We start from the raw sequence: 16,822 nt of genomic DNA, 5'->3' as shown, positions 1-16,822 counted from the left end.
CAAGAAAACAGAGCCACGAGAAGAACAAAGCAGAGGTGTTTATTATAGGAACATTCTCAAACCACAATGGAAAAGATGTCCGTACAGGTGGATGGGGATGGACATCAGCCTCGGAGGACACGGACTTTGGGGGACTTCCTGCCTCACGCGTTCTCTCTCCCTGATCACCTAAGACCCAGAGACCCCCACCCACTGCAGGAGAGACCCACAGAGAAGCCTCCCCTGTGGCCTGGCCCCCATCAGGGACAGTCCTGTTTTTAGAGCAAGAACAGTCTGTACTTCAGACAGGATCCCAACCCCCACCCAAATTCAGTGTCGACCGTCTGAGCAGCCAGCTTCATCGGCTACAAACGCCTCTCTCAGGTGGTCAAAGGAGACACGACAGGGAACCAGGGGGCCCTAGGTAAGGATGTCATGGGCCTGGTGCTCCACCAGCATCTCCATGCTCTTCACATCCGTGCACCAGAACTCCAGGCGGTCCTTCATCCCCTTGATCTGAAATCAGATCCGGACACAAGGGGCATTAAGACACACAGGAGTCACAGGCCAAGCGGCCGCCACAGCACCTGACGGGGCGGCTCTGCATCTCCAACGGACTCTCTAGGGCAGCTCTAATAAAAAGGACCTCTGAGCTGGGGGAGTGTGACAGGACTTCCTGGGTTAATTCTTATCACAAGGACATTTGAAAAAACTTGCATGAAAGAAAGCAGACAAGAATAGAGGAAATCCACAGGATTACGTTTCCAGCAAATGTAAGATGGATGTGAGCTCAAATCACAGAACCAGGAAGGTATTTGATCGGAGTACCTATCTTAAGATTAAAAAGCACCATCAGCACAACTAGCACTATTGTAATAATAAGCTTTTAAATGCAGGGTTCAAATCCCAGGCTTGCATTGAATAAAGCTCTTAGAAAAACCCAACAGCAGTAATTCATTCTCCAAAATCTCTTGTCTAATGCTTTCTTCCCAAATGGCTCCCATCCAAATGAAACTAAGACAGTATAGCTACAACCCCCCAAAACCCAGAGGTGAATAATGGTTTTCAAACACAACACCTGCTGCAAATCCAACACTCGGGGCTGCACCCAGGTCATGTGGACTCGTCTGTCCACCTCGTCTATACTGCCTTTCACCAGCCCCACCGAAAGGGCCTTCATCACCAGGAGCTCCACCTGTGCAGAGACGGAGGCTTGTGTAAGACAAGATAGCCTGACACACCCCCAGGGACCCAGATGGCTTCTCCCATCGTTTTTTACTGTCTAGAGAGCACAGCGCTCACATAAGAGCCTTGACTCCTCCACGTGGCAGCTTTGCTGCTCTAACACCCTGAGCCTAGGGACCATACCTCATTCACTGTGATTTTAGCACTTTTGGCAATTTCTTCAAAAGTAAGTTGTCTGTGATTGGCAGGTCGTGTGAAAGTCATCTGGAAAAAATTTTATTAACTATTTAAAACTATTTTTCCTAGTAAAAATAGAGAACTGATAAGAATGTTTTGTCAATATCGGTTCTTAAAATAGAGATCTTATTAGTACCCCATATACTAAAAAGTTCCCTAATGTTAGACTTATATCTTGTTAAGAACAAGCTTTCAATGCTTAGATAAGGAGGATAACAACAAAATGCCTTACGGGAATTTTTGACAGTAGCCATTATTCAATCCCCAAACAAGTACTTGAGGCCGCAATTTGGCCTCAAACCACAGGGTTGACCACAGCAAACCAGAAATGTAAGCGCCACTTCCTCAAGAAGCTTAAGTTCTAGTGGGGAAAGACAGATGTGTGTGTCAACAGGAAGCGACATGCAACGAGGAGGCAACTGCATCATGGTGAGAGGGGCAGTTACTTCGTCTCAGCTCAGACGGTCAGGGAAGGCCTCAGCGGGGTGGCAGTGGGGTGGGAGGGTGTCATGTGAGCTAAGACCCAAATATAAACTTAAAGCAGCAAGTGGTGGCAAAGGGAAAGGAAGGTGGTGAAGAGAGTGACGCCCAGCAGAAGCAGCACCACTGAAGGCTCAAACCGCTCAGGACAGGCTTGGAGAGTGCAGCGCCCCCACCTGACCAAAATCGGAAACCACAGACAAAGTGGCTCCCGGGTGTCTGCTTACCTCCATGAGGCACAACAACTGAATTTTCCTCAGAAGCTGGGCTTCGTTAGCTGCTAAATCAGGCTGTAAAGTACAGAAAGACAGAACAATGTCTTCCATGTTTGTGCTTATCAGTTACCTAACTGGGGCTCTGGAATTCGCTAACAGTAGACTGAACAAAAAGCAGCTAAGCAGATCCAAACATCTCACACTGCAGACTGCTGAAGCTCATCCACATCTTCTTCATTCTTCTTAGGAAATCTAACAGGGACACTTTGTCAAGGCAAGGAATTTACAAGGTAAGATCTGTATTAATGCTACAAACACCATTAGGCAAGGCCACAGGGCACCAGCATTTCCAGAAGACTCTCCTGGTCAAGGTGCTGTCGGGAAGGACACACCCAACAGCCCAAGAGGCTTCCCTCAGGGCTGCTGCCTGCTCAGTGCCAGGGGAGTCCCTCTGAGAAAAAGCTTCCTTAATTTCTAGAGACTGGTTCTGAACCAAAAGAGCAAGTTATTTATAATGAAAAATACCATTGTCATGAGAACCAGAATATACCCTTCTGCAAGACGTGCATCATCTCTTCTTATAGATCAAAACGTTACTTAAACCAAGGAGACTTGTTTTTTTAATTCAAATAGCGACTCATATCCTGACACAGGCAGCTCTGATGGGGACACTTCTGCCTCAAGCACTGGACAGGCCAAGCTCTGTAGAAAGGGCACTCCCTGTCTAGACAGGCTTTGCTGCCTGAACAGATGCTGCCAACATACATCTACGAATTTTTTTCCTTTAAATTGCTGTAACTAGCCATCTTCCTTTCTGAGTGGCACATTTTTTTGAGACATCAGTAAATAACCAGACCACAATTAGGTCTGGCTGCATCTGTGCTTTCTGCCTCTTCACAGTGCCCTCATCTATATCCACCCTGCTCCACTATGCAGGAATTTTACACGTTCATGTTAAACTGAGAAAACTGAAAGTTTCAGAAAAATACAAAAATAACAACCATAATTTCTACCACAGTTAACATTTTATTAATATTTACTTCTAATAATCTCATTAAAAAAGAACATACTTCACCATAAAAGCTCAAGTCCTTGTTAAGCACCTTTCCCCAACTCCCACCTTCCAGAGGCACCTTCACCCAGTGCCCCCCTCCCCTTGCACTGAGGTGAACTGGCTGTTGTCCCTGCACAGACCTCTCCTCCTGCGCCCACTGCTCTCCCCATTCCTGCACCCACTGCTCTCCCCCTCCCTATACCCACCGCTCTCCCGGTCTCTGCACCAGGCCCTTGTTCCTCCTTCATTCCACGCTCTCTCCCACCCGCTCATGTTAGCCTCACACATTCCTCTTTCAGTTCAGCAAAGATACTAACATTTTCCTTTTCCTCTGCTGAGTGCACTCTTCCCACACCTCTTCACTCATTCCTAAGGTCACTATGACTTCTACGCCTTCTGTGAGACCCCCTCCATCCAGCACAGATGCAGGGCCCACATTCGATTCTGTTTTCTCAGAACACTCTCACTCTTCGTCCTCAGCACTAAAACTGTAGCTAACCGACCACTTAACTCTCTGCTCTATGAGAGCAAGGACTAGCCTATCTCGGTCTCCTCTGTGCCCAGTTCCTTCCTGTGTGCCTAGGGAAGACGCTCAATGAACATCGGTTGTATGAGTGAGAAGATACACAGGGGAACAAGGGCTGGGGCATCGTCGGAGCCATACCTGCTGGCCCCAGGCAGTCTTCAGTGTCTGGAACCTCTCTACGTTGCCACTGTTGAAGGCATAGAGGGTGTCAATCAGCCACTGCCGGTCAGTGTTCCGCAGGGACTCCAGCACGGGGTGCATGAGCTGTGGGGATGGAGACGGTCAGCTGGCAACACTTCAGTCTCCCTTTCGTTAAGGAAGCTGAGCCCAGGGTCAACTTACGAGTTCTCCAAAGTTAAACACTCCCTCGCCGAGAAGCCCTGCTAGCCCCAGCGTGAAGGCTCTCTCCTGCTGCTCAGACACTACGGTAGCAACACAGGCCCATTTACAATCCAGTCACAATAATCAGTCCCGTTTAGCTTTAAAAATCTCATATAACAAAAAAGTAAAAAAACATTGTTTGTAATGGTTGTATGACAAAGCCTTGACATTAGTCACCTCTTCTGAAGTACTGGGTTGACTTAGATTATACCAGGAACCATACATACATGGGTTTTTTGGGACGAGCATTCATTTTTTTCCTAAATATATGTGAATCTATTCATATTTTCAGCTGTGCCACCTCCAAGAAGTGCCTTAAATCTCTTATCTGCTATGGCGGAATACTACTTCTCATTTAAGTTACCTAACCTAGCTTCTTTTCAGACTAGAATTAACTTACTTTCTGTTCCTAGACAGCAAGTCTATTATTCTCTTGACCATCTTAGTTCCTTTTCCGATATATTTTTCTTGACAAACAGTAATAAAAACTGCATCAACACTGTTAGGAGTTGCTGGTCTCCTTAGCTTCAACAGTGTTTTTTTTTGAGACGGAGTCTCGCTCTGTCACCCAGGCTGGAGTGCAGTGGCCGGATCTCAGCTCACTACAAGCTCCGCCTCCTGGGTTTACGCCATTCTCCTGCCTCAGCCTCCAGAGTAGCTGGGATTACAGGCGCCGCCACCTCACCCGGCAATTTTTTTTTGTATTTTGTAGTAGAGACAGGGGTTTCACCGCGTTAGTCAGGATGGTCTCGATCTCCTGACCTCGTGATCTGCCCGTCTTGGCCTCCCAAAGTGCTGGGATTACAGGCTTGAGCCACCGCGCCCGGCCTTCGACAGTGTTTTGTGAGAAACATCTAAAATATGCTGAAAATTTCTTTTCTGAACATATATTCCTTACACTTTCCCCAAAACTCACTGGTCATTTTCTTTTCACTATTTGTCCCCATGGGTCTGGAATTGCAGTTTTCAGAACAAGGGTCTCAGCTACAACAATTCCAAGGGTCTCAGCTACAGGGATTCCAAGGGACTCAGCTACAGGGATTCCAAGCGTCCTTTATTCTGCAGCAGAAGGGTGGGTGGGGTGGGTTCAGCAGGTATTTACATCATGGTGCTTCCTACAAAAACCTGTGATTTAGGTAACAATAAGGAACTGGAGAAGGAACAGTAAAGGAGCTAGGAGGAAAGCCTCATTTTCATGTAAATTAAATGCTGGAGACAAATACAATGTAGAAACTAAAGTTTACACAAATATTCCCATTTTTTCTTCAAAACAGGATGAATCCATCTGAGTACCTTTTTTTTTTTTTGGTGAGATGGGGTCTCACTTGGTCACCCAGGCTGGGGTGCAGTGGTGCAATCTTGGCTCACTGCAACCTCCACCTCCCGAATTCAAGAGATTCTCCTATCTCAGCCTCCCAAGTAACCGGGATTACAGGCACCCACCATCACACCTGGCTAGTATTTTCAGTAGAAACAGGGTTTCACCACATTGGCCAGGCTGGTCTTCAACTCCTGACGTCAGGTGATCCACCCGCTTCAGCCTCCTAAAAGTGCTGGGATTACACGTGCGAGCCACCACGCCCAGCCCCACTTAGTAATTTCTGAGAATTGTCACCTCAAGCGCCTCACAGATGCTAAGTTTGGAGAACACGCTCCTGTGTGACATGGACTTTAATGGCCTAGGTTACCTGGTAGATCCTTGATGTCAACACAGCCCAAAAACCGCAGAGCATCTTTGTAGTAGGACGCGTGGTTTCCGACTGTTTGATAGTATTTACTGGAGAGATCATAGAAACGACTGTGAACCGACGTCACACCAGGAAGGTTGTTGAGCATTTCTTCAACATCTTCAATTGTTTCCTACACACGGGAAGCAAAATCATCTCTCTTTTTAAGTTAAAAATTTATTTATTTCATTTTTTTAGGGACAGGGTCTCACTCTGCTGCCTAGGGTGGTCTTGAACTCCTGGCCTCAAGTGATCCTCCCACCTCAGCCTCCGCAGTAGCTGAGCTTACAGATTCAAGCCACTGTGCTTGGCGAAGATTTTTAAAGTAATATGTTGTGAGATGAAAAGCACAAACCACAAAGGCAGAGACTGATGAATGCGACTACGTTAACATGGAAAACTTAATCCAAAACACAGAAAAAAGTACAAAGACAAGCTATAGACTGGGAAGCAATATTTACAACATGTATAACCCACCAGCAATTATGACCAAGGAAATATAAAAACGTTTATAAATCAATCAGGAGTCAGCAACACAGTACAAAAATGGGCAAAAGACATTAACAGGCAATTGACAGATCTGGAGACACTAACAGAATGGCCAATAAACCACTAGTAATTGTGAAATGCAAATTAAACCCCCAACAAGATATTATTTCACTTCTATTAGATCAGCAAGAGTTACAGCCTGAAACTATCAGATGTTGAAGATATGGAGCTTCCAGAGTGCTCGTACGGTGCTGAGGGAGCATATATCTGGGAAAGGCAGAGATGCATACAGCTTGTATCTGTAGTCTTCAGGCATATATCCTGGTGAGATTCTGCCCACATACACAAGAGACCATGCACAGAAATACTTATAGCAGTATTGTTTGTGATAGTGAAAAAAACAACCTAAATCTCTTTTTTTTTTTCTGAGATGGAGTCTTGCTCTGTTGCCCAAGCTGGAGTGCAGTGGTGCGATCTCGGCTCACTGCAACCTCTGCCTCCCAGGTTCAAGCAGTTTGCTGCCTCAGCCTCCCAAGAGGCTGGGATTACAGGCACTCACCACCACGCCTGGTTAATTTTTGTGTTTTTAGTGGACGGGGTTTTACCATCTTGGCTGGGCTGGTCTTGAACTCCTGACCTCACGATCCACCTTCCTCAGCCTCCCAGTGCTGGGATTACGAGTGAGCACCACACCCGGCCCTAACTCTCTTCAATAGGAGACAGGATATGTATGTTGTGAAACACTTATACAGTGAAATACCGTACAGGAGTAAACGCACACTGGTTACACATATCCACAGGACTCTGGAACCCAGTACTGAGCCAATGTTAAAACACTTGAGTTACACACCCCTATTTAATGAAGCACGAGGAAATGCATGGGCATGAGAGGGAGCCTGGCTGGGGGAGAAGAGTGGTCTGAAGGGTACTGGGGCCCTGACTGTGGCTTTGTTCCTTCCTGAGCTGGCTGGGGCACATGGACGCCTATTACAGCATTGTGGACTGTGACTTACAGCTTCCAGTGTGTCTTAAAATATTCCAAAATAGGCCGGGCGCGGTGGCTCAAGCCTGTAATCCCAGCACTTTGGGAGGCCGGGACGGGCGGATCACAAGGTCCGGAGATCGAGATCATCCTGGCTAACACGGTGAAACCCTGTCTCTACTAAAAAAAAAAAAAAAAAAAAAAGTAATACAAAAAACTAGCCGGGAGAGGTGGCAGGCGCCTGTAGTCCCAGCTACTCAGGAGGCTGAGGCAGGAGAATGGTGTGAACCCGGGAGGCGGAGCTTGCAGTGAGCTGAGATCCGGCCACTGCACTCCAGCCTGAGCGGCACAGCGAGACTCCTTCCCAAAAAGAAAAAATTTTCAAAATAAAATGCACTAAGTATGCACATGGGTGAGGACTGAGAAACAATAAACAATAAAAAGTATCTTTTCAGGGCAATGAGGACAGGAACACTTTTAACCTAACCCCAATATTTTCTTTAACATTATGGTTAGCAAACAAACACAAACACAAACACACACAGGCTCTGGTTAAACAAGGCGGACCCACTACATGTCGGTTTCACTGCCGCTCACATCCATACCTGTCTCCCAAACTGCAGGAAAACATAACTGAACATAAGAAAGACATGAAAATACACAGGATACTTCAGCAACATTTAGGAGGCAGATGGAAGATGGAGGAATAGCACATGACGTGCCAGTGGTGTGTAGGTTAACCTTGGTCAGGGAGAACCAATGTACTTTGGGCTGACTGAGGCCGTTGGAATCATTATTAGACGGATGTGCTGTGGTCACACAGGGGAGTGCTCTTTTGTTTAAGGGCAGCAGGCATTATATCAGCAACTCACTCTTAAGTGGTTCTGGAAAAAAGCTACAGACACACACAAAGGCAAAAGTAGTAAAAGGTTAGCAATGGGAGGCTGAGAACAGAGGGATCACTTGAGGTCAGGAGTTCGAGACCAGCCTGGTCAACATGGTGAAACCCTGTCTCTACTAAAAATACAAAAAAATTAGCTGGGCGTGGTGACAGGTGCCTGTAATCCCAGCTACTCAGGAGGCTGAGGCAGGAGAATCGCTTGAACCCAGGAGGCGGAGGTTGCAGTGAGCTGAGATCGTGCCACTGCACTCCAGCCTGGGTAACAGAGCGAGACTCCATCTCAAAAAAAAAAAAAAGGTTTGCAGTGGGGAATTTGGGTTGGGGTATAGGAGTTCTCTGTGTTATTTTTGCAACTTTTCTCTAATGTAAAAATGTTTTAAAATAAATAGTAAAGAACAAAAATAGGTTATTTTTTTCCTACAGTTTTAAATAATTTTAATCCAAAGAGAAATCTGTACATGGTGAGCTCACCTTTGTAACCTGTAGGTCCCCGATGTTTAATTTTAGAGCTCCAATTGCTGTTTTACACAGGATCACTGCCTCATCACTACTTTTCACCTAAGACATCAGAAACAAAAACAAGAAACCTCAGAACGTGGGCAGCTGACTAACAAAGGAAGCCAGCTACTTGCACAGTATAACGCAACCTTGATAACTAGAGACCATGTAGTCTCTAAAGGTCTGGACGGTGAGCATGGACACAAACTGTATCCATACTCTAAAAGGTATTGCTCACATCTCACATTTACCTTCTCACGAGTCTTTTCCAGGAAAGTAAGAGCCACATTAGGATCTGCAAAAGAAAGAACAGTCAGAAGGACCATCAACAGACTGGTTTCTACCAACCAAGACATCTCTAGGTAGGATAATCTTTAGGTTTTGACCATAAAGTATAATAAAAATATAATATTTGATACAGAAAGCACAAAAGTTCAGTTAACTTATATTTCAAGATAATTTTAACTACCATTTGGATCTGCTCCTTTATAAAACAAAGTAAGACTTACCAGTCATCTGTCTAACTACATGAAGAATGATTTCTACCAGGGACAAAGGATTCACCCTGAAATGAAAACCACCAGTCTTTGAGTACCAATGAATATTAAAGTACTCATTTGCAAAGTAAAAAAGGGATGAAAGGGTTTTACCTGTGTTCAAATTCACTGATAAAGTTTTCATAAAGCTGTGAAACCAAAACATGGAGAGAAATTATAGGATGTCTTTTATTCTGCAAAATGAAGACCCCAAATACTATTTTTGGTAAAGAAGCTGCATCAATGCTATCAAGTTGGGAGTGTGCAAACCACAACGCCCATCACACAGTAAGCAATGCATGTTTGCAAGATGAGAGGAGACCATACTGGGGCTCATTTACATTCACGTAAACGATCAACAGATTATTAAGGAACACTAGGTTTCTTCTAGCTGTGGGAATTAGAGTACTGCCCGATAAGAAACTCCAGACAAATTCCTATATTCTTTCTTCCAGGTATTGTAAGTTAAATAGACATCAGATTGAAATGCTCTCCCAGTTTTCTCCCTGTGGTTCTGGGCTATTGGTATTTGGATGCTTGTGAAGACGGCTTGTGCCGCTGTGTGGTCTCCAGCTGACCAGGACAGGTTTATTTGTATCTATCCTGTTTGTTGAAGTAATAAGAAGACCATTGTGGAAGGAAGGTGAAACCCCTAAGTAAGTCTGTTGAAAATCCTACAGCTAGAGGTTCAAGACCTATGTTCAGCAGTTGGACTTAATGCATTTCTTGAGAAAAATAAAATGTACTCTAGAGAATGGAATCGTGATGTCCAACATAAAGGCAGAGTCTGGGCCCAGCTCAGACGGGAAGATGGCAGCCTCTGTCTTGTACATTTCCCATCACATGAAGTCAGTAACGCTGTGTGCAGCATAAATAATACCACAACTAAAAACAAGGACACAAAAAAACAGGAAAAACAGGAGGCACTGACCAAAGTCTTCAACAAGGAGAGGGAAGTAAAAAAGGGAAAGGAAAGAAAAAGACGTAACAAGCCGGGCACAGTGGCCCACACCTGTAATGCCAGCACTTTGGGAGGCCAAGGCAGGGGGATCATGAGGTCAAGAGATTGAAACCATCCTGGCCAAAATGGTGAAACCCCGTCTCTACTAAAAATACAAAAATTAGCTGGGTGTGGTGGCACGTGCCTTTGGGAGGCTGAGGCAGGAGAATCGCTTGAACCTGGGAGGCGGAGGTTGCTGTGAGCTGAGATCGCACCATTGCACTCCACCCTGGGCAACAAGAGCGAAACTCCATCTCAAAAAAAAAAAAAGAAAAAGACATAATGTAGTATCAGCACCAAGTATGTGGTACTACTTGGTATGTAGAAGTCTCCATTAAAAGACCTGAAGTACGCAGTAGCCTCCATTAAGAGACCTGAATGGAGGCTTCTAATTTGTATCAAAGGAAAACAGAAGCGTTTCGTTTGCATCATTTAACTGAACTGTGAACCCCTGTGCCTCCCATCTTTATCAGAGTTTACAGTGAAATAACCTTATATCAGAAGTTTGCATCTCACTTTTATGGAGTATAAAATTTTTTGACTTTTAATGCAGTTTTTTTTGGAAGAAAATATTTTAAAACAGACAATGGCCTGTCCAATAAGTTACTTGAAATCTTATATTTATCTTCTGCGTAAACATATTTCAGATAAATTTCAATTAGATTTGAAATACACATTTTGTTCACCTATTAATGAAATAAAATTTGAAACAAAAAAGAAATGCTCGCTAATCAAACGGAATGGAGTTCCTTCAGATTTTAGAAGGTTAAAGCTAATTGTGCGCCATTTTGAAATTTCTTAGCCACTCAGCACACTTGAGCACTTCCTCAGACTCCAAGCTAGGTACCACAGCACAGAACGTGTAAGACAAACGATGGGTCTTCAAGGAGCTCCTGGTCTACTGAAGACAGTCTTTAAACAAATAAATGACAATACAATGAGTTTAAGTGCAAAAAGAAAGAAAGAAAAAGCACAGAAGTGTATCAGCCAAAGGAAGAAGCTTCAAAGACGGTTACTGCAGAAGTGGCAATACTGAGTTTCAGGGAATGAGCGCAGTTAGAGAGGTGGCCACGTGGTGTGGGAGAGGAAGAAGCTGCGAGAAGAACATTCCAGACAGTTACAAACATGTGCAAAAGCACTGAAGAAAAAAATACGTTATGTTTCAGGAGTAGTTCTGAGGGACATAGACTAGGAAGCACTGAAGATTGGTCCCTGTCCAGAGTGCAAGGCTGAACCAGAGGACCCACATGATCATTTCTATTTTAGAAACATGCCTGGGGCAGAGAGGACAGAAGGTGAAAGAGACAGAGAAAACAGTCAGAGGCTAGTAGTGTCCAAGACAGGAGCATGAAGGAGCAACAGTAATGAGGATGGATGAATACTCTGAGAGAGATTTAGGGGTAACTTGAACCAGACTCACTCAGATGTGGGCTGGTCACAGAGAAGGAGAGCTGACAATAACCCCTGAGCTTATGGCCTGGGTAACTGGGCCAAAAGAGCGCCTAGTGTGGGCACAGTAGGAGAGGGAACCTCCAAATGACCTTAACTTTGGATTAGGAGAGCCTGTAGTTCCTGGGATATGAAGGTAGAAGGATGAAAACACCCCTGTAGCAACTACATATTTGAATCAGGCACACAAGAAACAGCCAACTAAATAAAATGGCATTTTTGTCCCGATGCTGTGGCTCACATCGGTAATGTGGCACTTTGGGAGGCCGAGGCAGGTGGATCACTTGAGGACAGGAGTTCAAGACTAGCCTGGCCAACATGGTGAAACACCATCTCTACTAAAACTACAAAAATTAGCCAGGTGTGGTAGCACATGCTTGTAATCCCAGCTACTTGGGAGGCTGAAGCATGAGAATGGCTGGAACTGGGGAGACGGAGGTTGCAGTGAACTGAGTTCTACCACTGCATTCCAGCCTGGGTGACAGGGCGAGACTCCGTCCCCTTGTCCCCCAAAATAAATAAAATGGTGGGCAGGTGGTGGTTCACACCTGTAATTCCAGCACTTTGGGAGGCCGAGGCGGGTGGATCACCTGAGGTTAGGCGTTTGAGACCAGCCTGGCCAACATGGTGAAACCCTGTCTCTACTAAAAATACAAAAATTAGCCAGGCGTGGTGTCAGGAGCCTGCAATCCCAGCTACTCTGGAGGCTGAGGCAGGAGAATCGCTTGAACCAGGGAGGCGGAGGATGTACTGAGCCGAGACTGTGCCACTGCACTCCAGCCTGGGCAACAAGAACGAAACTCCGTCTCAAAAAATAATAATAAATAAATTTTTAAAATGGCACTTTTGCTATAAGAGACTATTTCAAAGATATTTTCCTTATTAGAGGGAAATGTTTGAACTCTCCTGACATCTATTAATCTAAAAAATTACCTTAAAAAAGAAGCCCACTAAGTCCAGAAAGTCAAAATTACTTCTGGTGACTACAAATTCACAAATACTAGAAATTCATAAATACTATCCATTTTACACTTATGCCGACTGGATCCCAACAATTTTTAAAGGTTTATTCTGTCCATGGGAAAAGTAAACTCAGATCTGTCAACTTAAATAAACATCACCTTACCGTGAGGTTGCGGCAATATTTTGCCATGTGTAGAAAAGTGATTTAAAGATAAGAAGCCAAAGGATAGAGATAAACAATTACGAATCATCTATCCTGATGATTTAGAACCTCAGGGAACAAGTATTAAGACAGGTCTCAGGCCAGGCACGGTGGCTCCTGCCTACAATCCCAGCAGTTTGGGAGGCCAAGTGAGGCAGATCACCTGAGGTGGGGGGAGTTTGAGACCAGCCTGGCCAACACTAGTGAAACCCCATCTCTACTAAGAAATACAAAAATTAGCCGGCTGTGGTGGTGGGCACCTGTAATCCCAGCTACTTGGGAGGCTGAGGCAGAAGAATCGCTTGAACTCGGGAGGTGGAAGTTGCAGTGAGCCAAGATCGCACCATTGCACTACAGCCCGGGCAACAGGAGCGAAACTCTGTCTCAAAATGAAAAAAAAAAAAAAAAAAAAAAAGAGGCAGGTCTCATTTATCATTTTCCTACATAATCCAGAAGACTGAATGTTCAGCAAAATCTCCAGGCTTACAGATGATTTTAAGTTCCTCTCAATAGTAAAACGCCAAATTGATGGCTATAAACCACAAGAAAATCTTACAAGCCCAGGTGGTGGGGTAGTACGGTGGTAAGCTCTGCTGTGAGCATATAAAAGTAATGTATTCCGGAGAAATGACTCAAGCTGTAATTATAAGCTATCAGTTACAATGCTGCTATGAATCTCTGATTCATTCAGAATGAGAGTAAGATGTCAGGAAAAACTTCAAAGAGGAGGCTACCAGTGAGCAAATTTGTGGGGATGTGTCAGGGGATCTGGGGAAGGCTAGGAAAGAAAGTGTATTTTTTTAAACTGTTGAAAAAATTCTAAAAGTCCTCTATTACAGAGGCAGCATGACACTATACAGAACTCTCCCTCAACCAAAGTACAAAAGGTGCTTTATCTTCCACACTACCCAGGACAGAAGTGTCTGGGCAAGTGTCAGTGTGGCTCAAAGAAGGGGAGTGATGGAAGTTATCTAAGATTCCCACAGATAGTAATCTTCCTCACACCTTACTCCACCCTCTAACTGGGTTTGAACTTTGTATCTAATAACAGTTTTCTAAAAATAGAGTACTAAAAAGAAGCCTATGAAGTAAGATACTCAGGCATGTTTTAAGATAGTACTTTATGCCAGAATTTTAGAAAAAGCCAGAATGTCAGTGTTTGAATCCTCTTCTGCCACTTATTAGCATTGACCTATAGTAAGTTACTTAAAGTCTTACGTTTGCTTCTACATCAAAAAAGTGAGATGAAAGTAGTATCTACTGAGCAGCGTCGTTAGGAAGGACGTGTGAAGCGCTCAGACCAGTACCTGACATAAAGGGACTTCTGAAGAATTGTAGCTTATTATTATTAGTAGCATAAACCCATCTTATTTTAAAAAGTCTTTGAGCACATTCATATAATCTGACCTGGTATCGCAAATTATTTACCTTAATGAGACCATCTCCTTGGGCAAAGCACGGATCCTGCACAAAATCAAGCACCTGAAGTGTCAGTTGATGCCACAACCTGAAAAACATACAGCCCTTAAGACCTCTAACCTAATATCCAGTTACAGACACCTTCAGCCTTGATGATCCTATCAAGTCACAAGTCACAAGGTGGGTATCTCTAATCCAAAACTCCAAAATTCAAAATGCTCCAAAATCCAAAACTTTCTGAGCACCAACATAAGGCTCAAAGGAAACAACCATTGGAGCATCTCAGATTTCAGATTTTTGATTCATGTATACTGAACGGGTAAGCACATACCGAAAATATTTCAAAATCCGAAAAGATACTAAATCCAAAAAACTTTTGCCCCAATGCATTTCTTTCTTTCCTTTTTTTTTTTTTTTTTTTTGAAACAGATTCTCACTCTGTTGCCCAGGCTGTAGTGCAGTGGCACCATCTTGGCTCACTGCAACCTCTGCCTCCCAGGTTCAAGTGATTCTCCTGCCTCAGTCTCCCGAGTAGCTGAGATTATAGGCATGAGCCACCGTGCCCCGCCGCCCCAATGCATTTCTGGTAAGAGATACTAAATCCATACTAACCAGTCTCTACTGTGTAGTAGAAAGAATGCTAAAGCAGATGCGACAAACCTGAGTTCTTTTCCTGGCTCTGCTATTGAATGGCTACATCACTTTGAGATCACTTAACTTCTCTCTAAGACTCAGTTTTCCCAGGTATGAAATGGAAAACATTATTCTAGATTACCTCAAAGGGTTACTGTGAGGTTTGATTGGAAACGAGAAGTTTGGAATCATACATATCTACCTTGAGATTCTGGCTCTTCTACCTATTAGCTGAGTATCTCAGGGAAGGCAATTAAAATGAGCTTCAGTTTCCTCCTCTGTGAAAAGGATGAATAAAGGATTAAATAAGCTAATATACAAAACAAAACCTCCAGGACAGTGACATAGCGCTTCATCCAAAACCCAAAGGCTAATATTTAATAACGTATATGAAATGCTTTGAAAATTACCAAGTGCTATCCAACACAAACCATTATTTGCCAAACATTAATTTGCTCTCAAAAACTGCTAATAGCAGAAGACTGCTGAATGCTAAACATCATCAAAACATGTATGGAACATCTGTGTGAAAGGTATTATATTAAATGCTAGGGTTAACAGGGAGGTTACTACAGGAGATGTATTTTCTATGGAATAGCTCCAGCCCAATGCCAGCAATTTATCCTATCATTTTAAAAGGAGATTAGTGCTTAGCAACAATTTAATGGCTCTGCAATTCATCCTGTTTCTAAACAAACCTAAACTTTAAGATCTTTCTAGGGGCACAAAGCCCAGTGAGAGATACAATGGAAGGTAAAGACAATGGGACGGGGGAAGTGGTTGCAACCCGTGCAACCAGTTGCAGAAGGAATAGGGAAGAGAGCAAAGCTGCACTAGCCTCTGGTTTATCAACTCCAGACCATGAGAAAGATAACTGTGGATACAGTCGCACCATGACAAGGCTAAGCACGAATCACCAAGATCTGTTTCTCAAAGCGGGTGGCAACCTGGTCCTGAAAGTGTGTTTGCTTGTTTCACTGGACTAAAGAGCTAAAAGCAAAGGCTTCCCCTGAACCGTCTTAGTAAGACCCGAGGTAGAGGAGTTCAGAAGCCTCAGTCACAGTCCCTCGTTAGGGAAGCACTGAATCTCAGATCCAAACATCCTGGCTACGGCTCTTGGCCTCGTGGTCTGTCATCCTTCTTATTCCTCGACCCTGCCACTCGGGGTTCCTCAGCAAACCCTGCCGGCACAGCCAGTCGCTACACGTCCCCGTTTCCCCCCAACTTGGGTCTGGGCGCCCTCACCCCATCAAAGGCCCGCTTCTCCGCCCGCCCGCCCCCTCCGTCTCCCTCTAACGCCGGGGCCCAGGGCCCGTCTGTCTGCTCGGAGCTCACTTTTTCGTGTAGAGTTCCTCCAGACGGTGCCACACAGCGGGCTGTCCGGGCCCGGAGCTCTGGCTCTGCTGTAGGAAGCCCGGTACGTCCTTCATGACAGCAGGAAGACCCCCGGCACAGAAGAACAACCGGGATGTCAGCCCCGCGGGGATGGCTGCCGGAAATGCTCACTCACTTCCGGCGCCTCGCGGCGCGGGGCAGGCTGGGAGCGCCGTAGCCGGCGGGGGGCGGGGCCCGCTGGTTGCCCGGTAACCGCGCATGTCTGCGCTCGGGACAAAAACTGCGGCGTTTGCAGCCCACTTCCCGCGCACCTGATTGTGCCATTGAGGCTTAAAGAGTATGGGTGCCTGTGGTCGAACCGGCCATGGACTAGCTTTGTGGTGTCAGCCTTTTTGACCCGGAATTGCTTCTCTCAAATGACCTTCCCAGTAGTGTCTTGCGAGGACTAGGTGTAAATATAATGCCTGACCATAGTAAAAGCGCTCAGAAAGTATTAACTGTCACCGCCATCCGGGTTGAAAAAGGTGTGAGCCAGGGTACAGAAATGCTGGCTCCAGGTTTGACCTCCTGGGCGAGAGGTGAGACACCAGACTAGAGAACTTCCTCTACTCGGCCTCTACGTCTACCAGGT

The 16,822-nt window shown here is 45.0% G+C and overlaps 1 protein-coding gene and 1 pseudogene across 2 annotated transcripts; one reads left to right on the top strand and one right to left on the bottom strand.

Moving 5' to 3' along the window:
* Positions 1–20: 20 nt before the first annotated feature.
* PSMD13 (proteasome 26S subunit, non-ATPase 13) lies at positions 21–16,784 on the bottom strand. 2 transcript variants are annotated; one of them, XM_023183434.1, is made up of 13 exons: positions 16,192–16,784; positions 14,233–14,311; positions 9,305–9,339; positions 9,164–9,219; positions 8,906–8,949; positions 8,628–8,714; positions 5,746–5,917; positions 4,019–4,098; positions 3,815–3,940; positions 2,109–2,171; positions 1,348–1,428; positions 1,058–1,174; positions 21–495 (listed from the first exon to the last, which is right to left on the bottom strand). In XM_023183434.1, exons 1-13 carry the CDS (start codon positions 16,284–16,286, stop codon positions 400–402), a joined length of 1,131 nt encoding a protein of 376 aa, XP_023039202.1. In that variant the 5' UTR covers positions 16,287–16,784; the 3' UTR covers positions 21–399. The 2 variants fall into 2 exon arrangements, with proteins under 2 accessions (XP_023039202.1, XP_023039204.1); XM_023183436.1 differs by adding an exon at positions 15,059–15,134 and having other exon boundaries at positions 9,164–9,339; positions 16,192–16,333.
* On the top strand, positions 8,464–10,266 carry LOC111520568 (annotated as a pseudogene).
* Positions 16,785–16,822: the final 38 nt, after the last annotated feature.

This window comes from Piliocolobus tephrosceles, chromosome 13 (genome assembly GCF_002776525.5).
Source record: "Piliocolobus tephrosceles isolate RC106 chromosome 13, ASM277652v3, whole genome shotgun sequence".
NCBI classification, from domain to species: domain Eukaryota; kingdom Metazoa; phylum Chordata; class Mammalia; order Primates; family Cercopithecidae; genus Piliocolobus; species Piliocolobus tephrosceles.
The sequence above is the reverse complement of the archived record's forward strand: the minus strand, read 5'-3'. Positions and strand labels throughout refer to the sequence as shown.